At 38.5% G+C, this 17,193-nt stretch overlaps 1 protein-coding gene across 1 annotated transcript; it reads left to right on the top strand.

Moving 5' to 3' along the window:
- The first annotated feature begins 251 nt into the window (after nt 1-251).
- LOC103384155 (uncharacterized) lies at nt 252-16,931 on the top strand. Its single transcript, XM_008317556.3, has 5 exons — nt 252-388; nt 951-1,422; nt 1,594-1,724; nt 1,814-1,991; nt 16,221-16,931. The coding sequence occupies exons 2-5, from the start codon at nt 959-961 to the stop codon at nt 16,231-16,233; spliced, it is 786 nt and encodes a 261-aa protein (XP_008315778.1). The 5' UTR covers nt 252-388; nt 951-958; the 3' UTR covers nt 16,234-16,931.
- The last annotated feature ends 262 nt before the right edge of the window (nt 16,932-17,193 follow it).

Genomic DNA, 17,193 nt, shown 5'->3' with positions numbered 1-17,193 from the left:
GTATTCATGCACGGGCAAGTGTAAACATAGGGACATTTCTACTAATGCATGTTAATATTTCTCCCACATTGTAAAAATGTTTGATATGTGTCTGACTCATTTAAATTAATATACATTTATATTTCAATGGCATGTAGAATGTTAGAGAATTTGTAGAATCTGGTATTTAATAATAACATAAACTTAACAGATAATTTGAAAATATTATAGACAAATAATAGATCATACGACCTCAAATCCCTCTGTCGTTATCCTTTTGACTCTGGCGCCCACTAGTGCCCGAACCGCTATTGCTGCTGCTGCTGCTGCTACACTTGGGGTGTGGACGTGGGTTAGGTGACTTTTGTAATTGGCGAGAAAGTGTGTTCAAGACCAGCGTACAGTTGAGGTAATGGGTCAATAATTTGATACAACCGACTGTAGTGTTTGCGTTTAGTCAATCTCCTACAGTTGTAATAATTTAAATTTGAATTTAACACTATCACCTATTTTAACACTGAAACACATTAATAGCAACATTACCATATTTGTCAATTAGAAAGCCTTCGACTGTGAGGAATGCTCACCGGCCTAGCTGTTAGCCACATGCTAACAGCTAGGCCGGGGTCGCTTAACTTGTTAGACTGAGTTGGTTGTGTTATTTTGTCTTATGTCATACACCGTACAGGTGTGTCATTAAGTCTGGAGTCTCCTTTGTTTTATGATATTTAAGTTTGATCATCACGATCGTCATTTTCAAATAACTCACATTTATTTGATATAACGCCTGATTCTTTTGGGAATAAGTTGTAACTGATGTTGTGATTTGTATATTGGTTTATACATTCCAGCTCAGTGTGGGGGATGAAATGATTTTTTTAAAGACAAGTTTGAATATATTTTTTTTATATTGCTGACTTTTACATTTTTCCATGAATGTTGCTGAAACAAATCTTTCACCTACATCACAGCTGAAGCCATGGCCCAACATGGCATGAACTACATCTTAAGAAGAGGAAAATCACATCACACCTCCCTTCAGTCCAACAGTGTGGTGCATGGCCATGTCCAAGGCACAGGTTTGGTTAAAGGAGTCACTTCATACAAAAGCCTGGGAGCTGCCACTAGGATCAGTGACAACATACTGGCTGGCATCCACCCGAGCACCAAACCAAAGCTGCTCAATGGTTATAATAATCACTGGCACAAGGGCAAAGGTGAAGCATCTTCAACTTCAAAGACACTCAGGAGACAAAGAAGTTCAACTTCCTTGAAGTCTAACAGTGTCAGCAGTGAATACATTTCAAACAGTGTTCTAGGAAATGGTGCCTTAGAACCTGGCTCTGGTTCCTTGGCCCTCAGTACGGAACAAATGGCTTCCCAGTTTTGCCATGCAACAGGAAAAGATGGTTTCAAAAGGAAAAAAATCAGAAGTAAGAAGAGGTAAGAAGATGTGGAATTTAAAGGCTATGTATTATTCACCCCTTTCTGTCCTGTTTGAATGTTGTTATAAACACCTAATTTACACACACACCGTATTTTTAGAAAGGAAAGAGACTTTTCTGTCAACAAGCCACTACTGTCTAACAAACAATCTGTGTGTAAAACTTTCAGAGACAATAAAAGCACATGTCCAGATAAATCTACAAACCAAATGACCCCTCAACCAGAAGACTGGGAGAATGAAGTCCAAGAGATTCCAAACACAGGCTGGAACAAAATGTGTTTTGATTTTACACCTTATGGTAAAACCAGCGTTGCCCCTTTTTCAAAACGTCAATGAAATACTTTTGTAAAGGATCTAATAAATGCCTGTTGTTTATAATTTCTCAAGATCCAGGAGATGTGCTTCATTTATCAGTCAGTGATTTGACACTGAAAGAGACAGAGACAGATGGTGCCAACCAGGCGACAACCTCCATCTACAGCCCAGCGATACACCACCCACTTCCAATTAAATGGGCTAGCTACAGTATACCATCTGAGGCAGGGCAGTTCGCCGAAGCTGACGGGTAAGCAAGATGTGGTCCAGTTACATTAGGGGAACACTGGAAGTGAGTTCTCCTTGAGAAATGTTCGTTTGGTCCTTCAGTTGACCACAAAGGTCATTGTGCACATTATGCTAAAGTAGCCGGCCCTCCCTGACCTCCCCTACACACACACACACACACACACACACACACACACACACACAAAATGTTAGTGTAAAACATGTGGAGGAAAGTCTGAGTTAATTGAATTCATTCTCATTTAAATTTTAAAAAAAAATTTCCTTAAAATTTGTGAAACATTTTGATCCTACAAAATTCTTTTCTTTTACAGTCATTCAGTGGTGGCTGTTGCTAAGCATTTTCATGTATTTTCTGATTGGATTCAGGCTGCCATCATTTTTTAAGTTATAAAAAGTGGAAGCTCTCTCTATTTCATTTTGTTGTGACCTGTTTTCAGAATTCCTTAACTGGAAACACCATTGTTGTATAGTTAAAAAAAATCTAGGAAGTTCAATCATTACCCTAAAATTATAACGATATTATGTCACAACAACAACATGTTACCTGTCCACTCAGAATTTTATTTTCAAATTCAGAATAAATATTTTCCTTCTGACTTTTGTTTAATATTTTTTTATTACCACTCCTTGCATCTCTTGACAACGTACTGTTGCAGCAGAGTAAGACACACAGTTTGGAATCATTCAGTAGCGATGAAGAGTTTTGGCCACTAGGTGGAGAAGTGGTAATAAGGTTTGGATTTGTCAGAAACTACTTCGCACACCTCCTACAGTTCATTGGGTTCATTCCCAAGGACTTGGGAGACACAAGCACTCACTTGCTGCTCAGGCCTCATTTTTCTCAGCACGCGTTCACAATTCAGCACATCTACAGTTTACAGACAGCAGTTCATCCAAAGAGCCTCAACGTTTAGTTTCAGGTGTAAATGAATGTCATTATTATACAGAGGAAATGCACATCTTGTTTGATGGTAGTTAAAAACAGCAACTCAGCGTAACAGAAGTTTTGGTTATATTTTAGAGATAGTGATCCTGTCAACCATTTTTGCTTGTGATAATTCTACAGTTATAGAGACCCTGTGAAAATATTCAGGGTATGACCCAGTGGGAGGTAACCGTACAGTAGACCTGGGTGTTTCATCTGTATTGTAAATTGGTTCTATGATAGTTGTCACCGGTCCAAAAAAGATATATATATATATATATACTACCCTGTACTGTACACGAAGATATGGGCTTCAGTTTAGTTAGCCCTAAATAGAACATGTTTTTGACCTAAACAGAATAAATGTAGAGGCCTATATGGAACAGGTTTTAAAACCAGAGACAAGAAACTGAAACCCGGTACAGAATAGGTTTAAAGCCCTAAACAGAACAGTGTTTAAAATGTTATTTTTCAGCTGAGCCATACATGCTGTCACTATTAATTCCCTGAGCTGCGGACAATTCTTTCCTCAAAGAAAAATCTACTTGAGTTCCCATATGTTATTTATTTTATTGGATTTATAAATATTTGTGAGCCAGAATAACTCTTTCAAGCCCAGGAACTAGAAAACACAGCAGCAAATAAGTCCTGATGTAATGAAGTTGATTTAATAGCTCCGTCTTTGACAGAAAGTTGTGCGCCTTGCTGTTTCAATAACATCTGACCTACTTTGTTTAGACATACTTGTTGGAAAAATGCAAGATTTGAAAGTTCTCTTTAACACCATGGGCCTGTTGACAGAACCCATCTGTTCTTCATTGTTGCTGCAGTGCCTCATATTCTGGTGCATTCTCGGTTTAAGTTCAGCACGAGGCTGATAGGTATGTTCAAATCTTGACTGAGGCATTCTTCAAAATTATTAAGATTACATTTGCAGTAGAGTAATGAGTAATGAAGGGTTTCTCCTCTTAGGCTGCAGAATCTGTAATGACTTTGCAGTATGTTCTTGAGGACAGAAAGATTTTAAGAAATGGCCTGTCGCACTGGATTGAATGAAAAGAAAACCATTTTATTTAATTGTTGTGTTTATTAACAGTAAACTCAGACTTTTAACAGTCCTAATATCACTGTGAATTATTTCCATCCATTATGATAAAGTCATTAAGAGTTTTTGAATGTTGATTTGTGCTTTTTCTATAAACAAAATAAATTTCTATAAAAATAAATTTTCTTTTATATAAAATGTATATATATTTATTTCCGATTTCCAAAAAAGGTTAAAGATGAGCAAACATTGTGATCATTTTGTTTCTCAACAAAGTTGAGACCATAAAGAGAGAGAGAGTAAAGGCTAGTTAGGGGGCAGCAGAGAACCAGAGGGCCTTGAGTATTACTGCTATTACTTGTAAAGGTGGACAGCTGAAATGAAGGTAGAAACTGACAACTGTGTGTCGACTGTGTTCTGTTGACCTACTGAAATGTAAGCGAGACCAGAAGCACTGAAGTTGGTTCTACATTGGTATATATAGAAATCTGAAAGGAGAGTAGATCACCCTGAACAGAGGTTTGAATCCACAGAGTGTCGAACAATAGCCCGAGTTCACAGAGAAGGTGTGTTGTGCATTTTTGTCATTTTTGTGATGACAAATGAGATGTCAGTAAGAAGAGAAAAGAATACCTGGAGCAAGAGTCATCAGGGAAGATGGTAGTGGTTGAGGCAGACCTCGATGGACATGTTGATGAAGGAAATAAAAGTAGTGAGGAAGTACTGGTTGTGTAGACTAACAGGACGGATGTTTAATCAGTAAGTACAGGAAGTTAGTGAGGAAAAAAGAAAAGTTGAAAGGAAGTTGGCCTAGATAGTGTATTCCTTATGACATGGAATAGACTTTTTGAGTGAAGTTGTTAAAAAATGAATCACTGGAGAACTATGAAGGTGAACAGCCAAACCACGACGGCATGGTGAGGAGCTGTTCAATTAAGGCTGAGGCGAGAGATTTGGATGTGTGTATGTCAGCAACATCTCAGTTCTGCCTGAGAAGGTCAGAAGTGTAGCTCTATTTGCAGATGAGGCCATTGCAGTGGTGGACAGGTTGAAGGTTGAGGTCGGGCCTTAGGTTCAGTGGAGCATGGTGTTTATCAGAGGACATTAAAATCTACAAGGAGACTGGGGAGCAGGTCAGGGTCAGGGTCAGGGTCATGCAGGTGAAATGTTGTGGGTTGCAAGGAGTAAACCATAGTGTCAGGGGTGCTTTAGACGTGCTGGGGTATACACTGTAAATGGCAGCTAGTATTGGACGTAAGGCTAACAGGTAGAGAAAAAGAGAAGTTCCTAGAGAACATGCATGGATGTACTGTAATAAAGGAAACAGATGGTTGCTGTAACCACAGAGACGGTGAGGAATATCCAGGTCCAGAAGAAGTAGGCCAAGAGAAGAACATGAACAAATTGAAACACTGCTGTGATTGTTTCCTTGCATCCGTTAATATAAATGTAACTGCATGCCATACAGTATGTGTGTGTGCTGTATCGACCGGATCCTGTAAGTGACCTCCCACTGTGCATGATAAATTACAGCTCCAGTTCAGACCAGTTACTAGACCTTTGATCCTCTGTGACTCACTGTTAGTCCTGACTTTTTCCATCTCTCTCCAGTTGGTGTGACTAGTCATTTTCTCTGCCGTCTTTTGATTGATCATGTAAAAGCATGTGGGAGAGTACAGAATAATGCCTGTGGGCACCAAACCACAGCCAGGCCCAAAACTACAAAACCATTCGGGGATCGACTGCTGGAGAGTGGGGTTTCCAGTAAATCATAAAAACTGGTGAAAATCGGTTAAAGGTGGAAACTGTATAAGTTTTTGGGAGATTCATGCCAGAGTTTTTGCATTTTTCTTTCATTTTCTGTAACATTAGATTTTTATTACACTTTGGCATTTCTAATTCTCAAGACTGGAAACGATGACTGGTTTATGTTCCAGGTTGTAAGGATGTGGCCACAGTTAATGCTCTGTATTGCCTCCAAAGAAGGTCAACGGCTTCCTGTCATTGTGACATGACCCAGTAGGAAGACAGCCAGAGTGTAGAAATGTAGGTAACAGATCTTTAAGAGGAAAAAAGATGGCCAGTGGACAAATTTAGCTGTTGGCCACAGTAAAGGTCACAGAAGCCCTGTGTTTCCTAATATTATGGTGCAAGTAAAAGTGCTGCAGTCTTTGATAACTTGCGTTACATAATGCACCTCTATCCGATGCATATTAAATACCAAGTCTCTCCCTTAATATTCAGCCAGTGTTGAAACATTATGTTGGGGTCGTCAGTTCTAATGGAAACCTTTGCTACATCTGGAGAAGAAGGTGGAGGGACAGTCAGAATGATTACAGTTATGAGGCATTTAACTTTCACCACATGGTGACACTGGAGCATTTCACCATGTTGACTGTCACTCCAAGGGTCTGGTAACTCGTGTGCAGTGTTTTGTGCGTGTACAGGGGGTCCTTGACTCACGTTGGTGTTCGGTTTCCGCCGAAACTGCAGAGAAAAGTTGGCTAGAAAAATGTTGGTTTTGATGAAGAGCAGGAAGACAAACAGCAGGTAGATGAATGTTTGTGTATAACATTTTCATAGATTTGGATTTTTAGTCATTAATGTGCATCTTAATAGTGACCTGCAGAACAGAGTTGCTTTTAAAACTTCAGTGAAGCCACTGCCATCAACAGTATTAATCCATCTACAGTACAGTCCTTTGCACTCATCTGGTCAGCCGTAGACTACCTTACTGCCCTGCACTGGGAGAAACTGGTCTAATGTTTCTGTCTGGACGTTGAAGCCTCTGCTGGATGAGATGGTATTATTAGTATTAGCAAACAGGATAGGAAATGGTTCTAATTTCTCTTTGTTCACAAACAGTTCTAAAATAAATACCAGAATAACACTATCAGTGCACATGTATCACCCGTGCTTGCTTTAATATACCAGGTCCAGTGTTACTGATCCACAACCTGGTAGGATGCTGCCAACACAGGCCTGCTGACCTACGTGCCTGGTAATGCTGCTTCACTTTAACCTCCATTTGTAACTATTTGCCGATCGTTTGTTAAATATTGCTTCCTAGTCTTGGTAGACGGTTTCTCTGGCTGCCTCTTCAGATGCTTGTCACATTTTCTCCCCTTTTCTGTCTGCAACTCTTACCACAGGCCAGTCTGTCTGTCAGTAGTCTGTCCACACCAGTTACCTTTCCATTGTCAGGGGGATTGTTCAATATCAATTAACACACGGACCCACCACTTAGCTGTTATGTTCAATAACAGATGGAAAGAAACAGGGTGTATGTCAATGAAAGGCAAGAGAAAAAATAATTAAGAGAAAACACTTTAGCGATAATAAGGCAAAATCAGCATAAACAATGACAAAGTATATGACAGAGTGTAGGGAGCAACTCTGATCAATATGAATACAAAGACCATGTATTTAACCACAGTAGATTCAACCTGGGCAAAAATGTTCCTTTACAAAGATCATTTATTATCTTGTCATTTGTCAACCTTGGGGTTTTTTTGCTTATATTTACTTTTAAATGATGCCGTATAACTTGAGTTGTAAATGAAGGAATTTTCTTTCTTTTTTTTTGTCATTTTATGACGTTTTAATGCAAACAAAAACAACCCTGATAGCTGATGTCCTTGTAAAAAAAAAAAAAGATTGTGTGTAAAGGTTACTTAAGAACAGGAGTCTAATAATACTTAAACACAATAGATGAAAAACTGAACACATAAAAGTACCAGCAGCAGTAAATTGTACGAGTGGATAAAATTTGCAAATGAATAGTAGTGTACAAAATAGGCTAAAGTAAGTATCAGATGTATTCAGTGTGTCATTATTGTTGTACATAGCTTGTATTTTACCTGAAGAACACCAGAGTCTAACAGTCTCAGGGCTGTAGGTGGCCCTCTGCCTACATCTGGTGGTGTAGATGTCAGTGGCGTAGGTGCAGGCTGCTCCTCTGCACGGCGTTCACCACCCTTGGCAGAGCCGTCCTCTCTGCAGCAGAACAGTTGTTGTGCCACACTGTGATGCAGGTTCTGCACACACTCTTCTTAACCAGACAGGAGGTATCGCTGCCCAAGGGAAGGTCTTTGCTTGAGGTAAAATCCTGGACACCACTTCTACAGCAGCCCCCCTGATATGCAGACGGGGGGGTTTGTTTGTTTGCTCCTCCTATAGCCTGTGATCATCTCCTTAGTTTTATTACATCAACACTCCGGATGTTCCACCTGTTTTGCTCTGTGAACTCGTCATAACTGGTGATACATTCCACCACTTGGAGCCATATGTGAGAATGGTGAAGAGAAGCGGTGTCAGTGGTCAGCATCCTCATCAACCTCCTGACACACTTTGTTTTTTACACGATTGAGCTCATTATGACGGGGTTGACAATGGAGTGTTGCAGAATATAATGTGAATTTTAAAAATATATACATAATTTCCCATAACAAAAGCACATAACCACCAACTATTATTTCCACACAAATATAATAATATATATAACATAATCTATAATTATGACAGGACACACTTAATGTTTGAACAATGACAATAACAGATAAACACTCACAGCCTATACCAAACGCAAGTTTTCCCTGTCCCAAGACGGAACATAAATGCAGAGCTCCCCCATGGTTCGCTCTTCCACTGGGACACTTTACGCTGCCGGACCAGGAAAACAGCGGTGTGAGCGTGAGTATGTGTTGTAAAATCCCGTGTTACGGGTTGAACGGAGGAACTGGGACAGTGGGTACGTCACTGTCCGCTATGCTGTGGAAATAAATGGATTGTGTCGGTGATATACCAGGTTGTGGTTGTTTGTGTACGTTGCTTTAAACTTAAGCGGTTTAGGTTTTAGCATGTCGGTGTGCATGTCGTGCCAGTGCATTATGGGTAGTGTAGTCCTCGAATGTAAGCGCTATTTCAACTGAACCTCGGTCCATGGGAAATAAAAAAAGTTCCCATACTTATGTATATATTTACGTATATATATATATATATGTGTGTGTGTGTGTGTGTATGCGTATAGATATATATCCTGTATGCTGAAGTAGAGGCCTCATTACCATTACAAGTACAAATATTTCTTGTTTTAAATCCATAAAATATGAATTACACTACTATAATTACACTAGTATAATTTTACATTTGGACACCAAGTTTCTATAGTTTTCAACTGTGATATTTTCCTCCAATATGTGTTTTGAGTAATCTGTAATTTTCCCAATTCTTTTGTTGCCCTGGACTCACTTTATTGGAACATTTCTTCCGTGTTTTCTGTTTTTATTCATGGTTTACACAGCTGTTGCAACCTTTTTGATATGGTTTTTGTATTTTTTTTTTCTTTTTTAGGAAAGTGGCATATGAAATACAGATCCTGACCTATGGTATAATGACATCTGAAATGTTGAGACATGTCGGTCTTGAAGGTCAACTAGCACCATGAATGTACACGATATCTGGGACTAGCAAGGTCAACAGCCTCCTTATGGTCACAGTCAGACATGTTTACTGTCTGCATACACTCCTGTGTTTACTCAGTATTCTACAGAATATATACTGCCCTCTGGACAAACTTATCAGTACTTACCCAAACCACACCTGAGGCCTTGATCAAATTATATACTGTGTTTTGTGCAGTCCTGTCACCTTCAGCTTTTGTACAGTCTGTTCCATTTTATATTTGCATGGCAAATACTACTAGGTAGTTAGTTTTGGAGCAACTTTCACCCTTGTTTGTAGCACCACTTGCAGGGATAGAAGAGACATAATAATGTGTTTACATACAGTGTCTACAGTGTTAAAGCATTATGTTTAATATTTTTTGGGTTAAATATATGTAAGCAGCCATTTTGGGTTCATGTTCACCCACAGTGTTTGTCTTTACCACTAAATATTGCTAAAGCCTACGTATCATACTGCTTTCATTAGGGTTGCGTGGCAGCCAAGGCAAAACTCTGCCCCGTCTCCACCTTGAGGCCTTGAACCAAACCTTCCCACACTCACACCTACTTGTCTTCCAGTGTTGTTTAACTTTGTGTAGAGCGTTGTATCCACAAAAGCAGTTCCTCTCGGTGCATTTTTATTACAAACCGTGCACACGGCTCCATCAACACACCATCACACATCTATTAGCCACTTCCTCCAGGCCAGGAGAATAGTTTTTCAATCGTTTTGAACGGGTCGCCCTTTTGAATACCTGTATTTATGGCTGCTGAGATGTTGATGGACAGGTATATATTTGTGAGTTTTTGAGCGTGCGTGTATTTGGTTGTGTATTTGTTAGCATGTTGGCTGTGAGGTCTGCTTCCTCTGGTAGGGTCATTAGGGCTACTGACTGTAAACAGATATTTTTGGGCATCAGCAGTGGCTACGGCAGGGGTGTGTGCTCCTTATCATTCTGTCAAACTCATTTTCTCTCAACTACATGGTACAGGAACATTAACTTTGATTTAGACTCGTTCATTCTGACATATTTCTTCTTTGTTTATTGCCACTTATACTCCTACCAGCTCTATAGACTCTCTTGCACAGTCTTTTCCTCTCTACCCTTTTCCCTGACAGTGGGGCCTCCTGCTTTACTGTTTCCAGGAAGTGTGCAAAACCAGTCTTGAGTTTCCCTCCGCTCAGTTGCAAAGCTTCCAGGTGGAGAAAATAGACTTCACTGTCACTCTTGTCCAAATATGTTACCAGGCTGGCCTGGAAAACAAACAGTGGAGCAGGCTGACAGGTCCAAGAGACATAAAAACCTGCCTAGTAAAAGAGTTGTTTTCATCCACACACAAGTTTACCACAACACTCCCCTAGAGCTACTGTCTGCTGCCAGCACCATTGAACTGATGAGGTTAGAAGTTGAGTTAATCAGTGAAAAGCAGATGAAGTCCCAGATCACTCAGGGAGATGAGGAGCATTGTTTTTGGCACCTTTGTGCTGTTGTAAAGTTTTCACTCTTCAATGCTTGTAATGCAATAGTTTTTTTCCTTACATAGTGCTCTTAACCACAAACAGTAGTTGGCGGCTCCTGTTTTAATAGCACACTGTGCTGATGTTTATTTACTATACCAAATAGCTGCTGGCCGTCTTCTCACATTTAAATATTTTAAGAATACACTCAAATATGTATGCCTACTTGTGTGTGTATCAAAAATCATTCTCCCCTTAGATCATCTGCATCAGGATCTTCAGTTAGGGTTTAGTTTTTTGCTTTACTTTTGTTTACATCATTATATTGTTTGCAAATCATCTGAGCCGACGTTTGACCACGACGATGATGTCATTTTCTATTTAATTATTGATAGATAACTTCAGCAGTTTTTATAGTTGGTTTATAGAATTTGGAACTCACATGCTGTACGGAAGTACCTACAGTATGTCAATCACCTACGCTAGCACCACCATAACAACATGATCTAGGGCAGTGGTGTCAAACATATGGCCCGGGGGCCAAAACTGGCCCCCTTGATGAATATTGAAAATAACAAAATACAGAAACGCTTCATGTTCAGGATATGTTTTGTGAAATTATATTTCATTACATATAAACAAATAATAATAAATATCAAATATAATTGTACTTGTTGGGAAAAGTAGACAAACGCAGACTATAATTAAACATTAATTATAGGTGATTATAGTTGTTATGATTGTACTGGTCCGGCCCACCTGACATCTAATTAGGTTATATGCGGCCCGTAAACCAAAATGAGTTTGACACCCCTGATTTAGGACGTACAAAGATCAGACAAGATATAATGAATTTATAATTTACCATCTGTTAATCATCTGTGTCAATTTCCCATTGGGAAGATCGGCCAATACCAGTATTCATCCGATATATCGTTGCAGCCCCGATTTTCAACGTAGGTCGATCACTTTAACCTGGTCATTTGAATAGTAGCCCCCCCCACCCCCACCCACCCCAAACTAGTGTGGACGCCCCTGGTCTAGATAGTTACCATGTGAAGAGGTCTTCACGACATGGAGTAGCTAAATTGTGCGACAGAGTGCGGAGGCTAACGATATCTCTATACGTGTGTGGAGCAGGACAATGAAGAGATGACTTTTCAAAATAGTTTTGTAAGTATTCTGTTGGGCTGTTACACAGCGGCTTGTTGGCACTGTTGTCTCTGTGAGCTGTGTTTTGGCACATTTGCCTCCGTTGTTTTGCTGAGTTACAGGAAGGTACATATTGCTAGCAGGCCTGAAACAATAAATGGTTTTCTCGGCCTGTTGATTCTTGGTGTGGGCCTTCGACTGAAACAGAGCACGACGGAAACTCTGGATTTCCCACCTACTGCTTTCCCTTTACCCTGTACTTCTCCTCCTCCTCCTACTCCTCTTCCTCCCCTCTCACTCTGTCCTCTCTGATGACTCAGAAAAATGTGCTTGGCCTGGCTCCAAGCACCGAAGCGCACACACTATACACTGATGAAAACAAAATGAAATCAACAGAAGATTCCTTTAGAGGAAATTGGCTGGAATTGAGATCCTAATTTGTTTCAGATGCCTCAGTTAAATACATGAATAAATGTTAGAGATGTTTGTTGACAGTATGGCTTCATGATTGATAACATATTTGTGTGTATGTCAGTGTGCATGTGTGTGTGTGAGACCCAGCTACGAGCCATGCTGCCAGAGGTTTGCACCACTGTTTCTGTAAATAAAGTTTTGCTGATGGGACTAAAGTCAGATCCACACTAATTTATAAAGTCTGTTCTTTATTAAATAGCTGTAAATTTAAATGCTTTTCTGACATACTGATGTCTATATTCACAAGTATACTTTACATTGGCTATAAATGTCATCTACATATTAAATTCATTTTTTGGAATAAATTTTTTTTTTATTTTATAAACGATTGCAAATGTGACTTCCGACCAGTAAGAAAGCAGCCATTTAAAAAAAAATTAACTGCTTTTTATTGATACAAATCCTAAGTTTACAATGTGATAAAATTGTAACCTTAATTGTTACATTGCATTACTATGATGTTTTTCTGTTTTTTTTTATTTAATTTACGGTGCAGCAGTACAAAGGTAAAGATATAAAAACACAAAATAGAATTAAATTGGTTTGTGTTGAAACCCCAAAATAGACATTATCATCCTTGAAACCATAATAAAAAAATTGAACCACAAAGTAGGGATTTATTTTTTTCACTCAGATGTTTGTTTTATTCTTTATTTAAAATCAATGATCTAAGTATTCTTTATTTTATTTTTCTTAAATTATGAGAATAAAAGTCCTCATAATTAGGTTATAGTTTAGGTTAATAATGCATAACTTGATTAGATTGATAAGATTTTGTTATTATTACATGTAATTAGTTTATTTGCAGGCTGTGTTGTTACCACCAGGTCTGACCAATGTTTGGAAAAAGGCTTTATAATAGTTTTATTATTATAATAGTTTAAATTACTCAATAAAGTACCAACTACTGAACGTAGATAGATTCGGTAGTTGGTAGATTCATGTCAATACTTTGTTTTCTTTACCACACCTCCACGTCAATAGGTTGGTTCACATTAGCTGTGAACAGTAGCTCAAAACTTAACTTGTTATTAAATCATGTACTAAAACGGAAGAACGTTCCACAACTAAAATTCAAACCTTCCAAATTTACATTTTCTGTAGAAGTTTAGTTGGTTCTGAAACTAACACGGCTGTAATCTGTCAAACTGCCAAGCCTTAAAAAAATGACCCCACTATACCTGCTCCCTGTTTTTTCGCGAGCATTATTGTTGTGACATGATTTTGCAATTCTCTCAACTGTTATTGTACTAAATTCAAAGAAGTGATATTCATGATTTGCAAGTTGCATCACATGTCAAAATACAAGTTCAAGTGTTGTGAGCTGCAGACAAGGATTTGCCTCAACGTTGCACTATAAAAAAATAAATAAAATCGTAGGTTAGCCCTTTTTTTATGTCACAGCTGCTATTCTGTTCTACAGAAATAAAGCTGCGGTTTACCAATAGAAATGTCAATGTCATTTTCACATTGGAAAAAAAGTCATGTAAAAAAAAATAAAACAGACTAAAAGGATTGTTTGAATAAATAGAAGTTTAAATGGACGTCAGTAGGCAAACATTTTTGCGAGTTGTATCTTATCTATGTAATAATTTAAAACCCTGACCTTTTTTTTTATTAGTTCAGGTTGCAGCTTATATAACATAGATTTACATGTGAAATACAGTATTATAGCTCCATACTACATACTAGTACAGGCATGGGCAAACTAAGGCCCGGGGGCTAGATGCGGCCCATTCAGCTTTTTCATCCAGCCTGCCAAATTTTCCAAATTATATAATGTATTTATATTATCATTATACTTCTGCCTTTTCGCTGCAATACCCATGTTTCCCCAATAGATGGCGTAGAAAATGATAAAAGCATTTTAGCCTTTGTGCATGACTTTTACATGTCATTTATCTTAATTCACACAAACACTCCCCCTGTTCTGTTTAAGACAATTGTGGGCCGTGGGTCAAAAGGTTTGCCCACGCCTGTACTAGTAATTAATTAGTTAAAGAACTTGTGCAACACAGATGCTTCGACCAAGTGTGAGGCAAAGAGCATGACTGCCAAGTTACTGTGTGAGCTGTTAAATCAGCGTACGTGAGAAGGTGAAAGCACCGAAGCTCTGGATGTGTTTATCTAACCCTGCTTCTGTGTGTGCTCGGTCCACTGGTTCTGATTGCTCTCTTTCTGTGTTTGTGGATATGTTTTGTCCCAAGATTCATGGATCCAGATAGCTCGTGACCCAAGGGAGTTCAGCACTGTGGTCTGATTTTATTTTAATCCCACTCTGTGCTATTTCAGACAATCAATTGTGTTAATATACAGCGGTTTGTTAAATCCAGTAGAAATGTTTTACTTTTTCTCCACGTCAAACTAACACAGTCGTAACAGTGTGATTCACCAAACACACACCATTATTGTACACAATGGAAAGAAAATGTGATATTTTAACTTATTTTATTTCCTTCATACCTTACAACCTTTGAATCATTCCCTACGATAACTGAAAGTATAATATTCAAATATTGCAAAAGAAGTCAAAACAAAATCATCAATGAATCTCTTGGTAAAAATGCTACAATAAACATGACATATAATTTATAAAGTTAAACCTTATTCAAGTACATTTAACAACTAATAAAATAACATAATAAATATAAGTTATCATGCCTGATGATCCAAAAAAAAAACATTTTTTTACAGACCAAAAATATTTGCTCACATTTTACACAACATACATGTATTTAACATTTTCATAAACTACATTAAAAAAAATTCCAGGCAGTAAATGGAGATCCACTATCCTAGTTCAACAGTAAACATACAAAGTCTGTTCTGACAGCAGGGGTTTCACAGAGAAATCTATTAATATAAAATATAATGTAATGAAAAAGTGAAAACTACTGTAACCTTGGTTGAGAGTGGTTTCCCAGAGGACCAAAGCTCCATGAATCCTGGTTTCACTTACAAAAATGATAACTCACACTCAGAAGGACACGGCTAAAAATAATTCAGGGAAGGACAGTCCTGGAGATGTTTACTGTGACTTGAATGAACGTCTGTCTATACACAAGTCTTTCAGATCAAACTCTGTAACTGGACCTAGTGTGTGTGCACTCATGGTGAGGTGGTGTGAGTGTGCTGCCGGCAGGATGGTGGGGAGGGTTCACCAGCAGCTCTGTCTGTGTGTGTGTGTGTGTGTTTGAATAGGACTTTATGTTTTAACATGACCCACTGTCTTCTAGCCCTGGTTTGTCCCTAATGGGACAGACAGAGAGATAAGAGTCACTAAAGGAAAAGAGCTGACATGGTTTGAAGTTGGTTCGTTGATAAGTCAGGCGTTGGCTTCACCTTACCTACCACACCAATGCATACAGATAATCTCAACCTGTAGCCAACACACTGTGCATGTGTCAAAAGTGTCTTCAGCAGAACACCAGTCCAACCAGATGGTCCATGTGACTGTTCACCCCCCGGCCCCCGCCCCATTAGTTTTATCTGCAGAATTGTGTTGAAGCTGATAAACACTTTAGACATGGTTCTCATTACTCTGTGAATTCACTGGAGTTATGTTTCTTGGAAACCACTGTTTGCTTGTTTACAAAGGCTTTATTAACAGCTTCTTTTTCCCCTGAGGCTTTTTTTAAGCCATTTTAGATTTTTTTTCTAAAGTAACCAGTTGTGCTGCATTATATACAGTAAATAGAACACAGTTTCTAATGTTTCTGTACATTCCACAGGGGGCGTGATTGATCCCTGAGCAGCATGACTGAAAAATAAGGACAAGGGGAATTAATGATATAATAAATATATTTTGAAGTAACTATTTACTGTGTGACCCTATAGAAATCACTGACTGTTTTCTGTCTTTGTCATTGTTTATTTTATTTATTGGGGAGATTTTCAGGTCATCCAGAGTAAATGTTGTTTAAACTGTAACAGAAACAGGAGGAATTGAGCATTTTATACATTTAAACCAAACTACAATTATGTGTAAAAAAGAAAAAAAGAAAAAGGACTTACATTATAGGGACATACAATAGATTTGACTGAAAAGTACTGTTCTGTGTGAACATTATCTGAAATGTAGCTGTATTTCTTTTGGTATAAAATGAAGTAGTCTTCACGTATAGCTTTGTGTGATGACGTATTTGTCCCCTGCGAAATGAGTTTGTGTGCCGTACGTCAGAAAAATGGAACCAAACTTTCTTAATACATTTCATAACCATGGAACGCCGTTGGTCGAAAATGTGGTAAAGCAATGAAAATGTTTTCTAAATGTTTGTAGAACAGGAAATAATTAGACACTGATGAAATAAAAAAAAAACTTGTCTTAATTATTTGACTATAAATTACACTTTTTAATATTTTACAACAAATGTTCATCTACTCAAACAAACAGTGTTTTTTTTTTTTTTTTACCCACCATGACCACCATGACCACCTCGGAGTAGTCAAGTGGTCGGGCAGTCTGTGCTCCAACACTTCTTCACCCCAGTACTCTTTGCCATTGATGTCTCAAAACCATCTGCCTGTGCTAACTGGTAGCTATTTTAGGAGAGGGATGGCAAAAACGTCTGCTGCTCGTAATGGCCATCAGAGAAAAAAAATGGAAGTGCTAAGAGGGAGTGCTCACTGGGTGACTAAGTGAAAAAGGAGTAAGAAGTCCTCTTGTGTGTGCAAATGTTTCCATGTGTGTGTGTTCACAGCCAA

The sequence above is a fragment of the Cynoglossus semilaevis genome, chromosome 9, assembly GCF_000523025.1.
Source record: "Cynoglossus semilaevis isolate Cse_v1.0 chromosome 9, Cse_v1.0, whole genome shotgun sequence".
NCBI classification, from domain to species: Eukaryota; Metazoa; Chordata; class Actinopteri; order Pleuronectiformes; family Cynoglossidae; genus Cynoglossus; species Cynoglossus semilaevis.
Note: the sequence above shows the minus strand (reverse complement) of the source record. Positions and strands in the feature narration are given on the sequence as shown.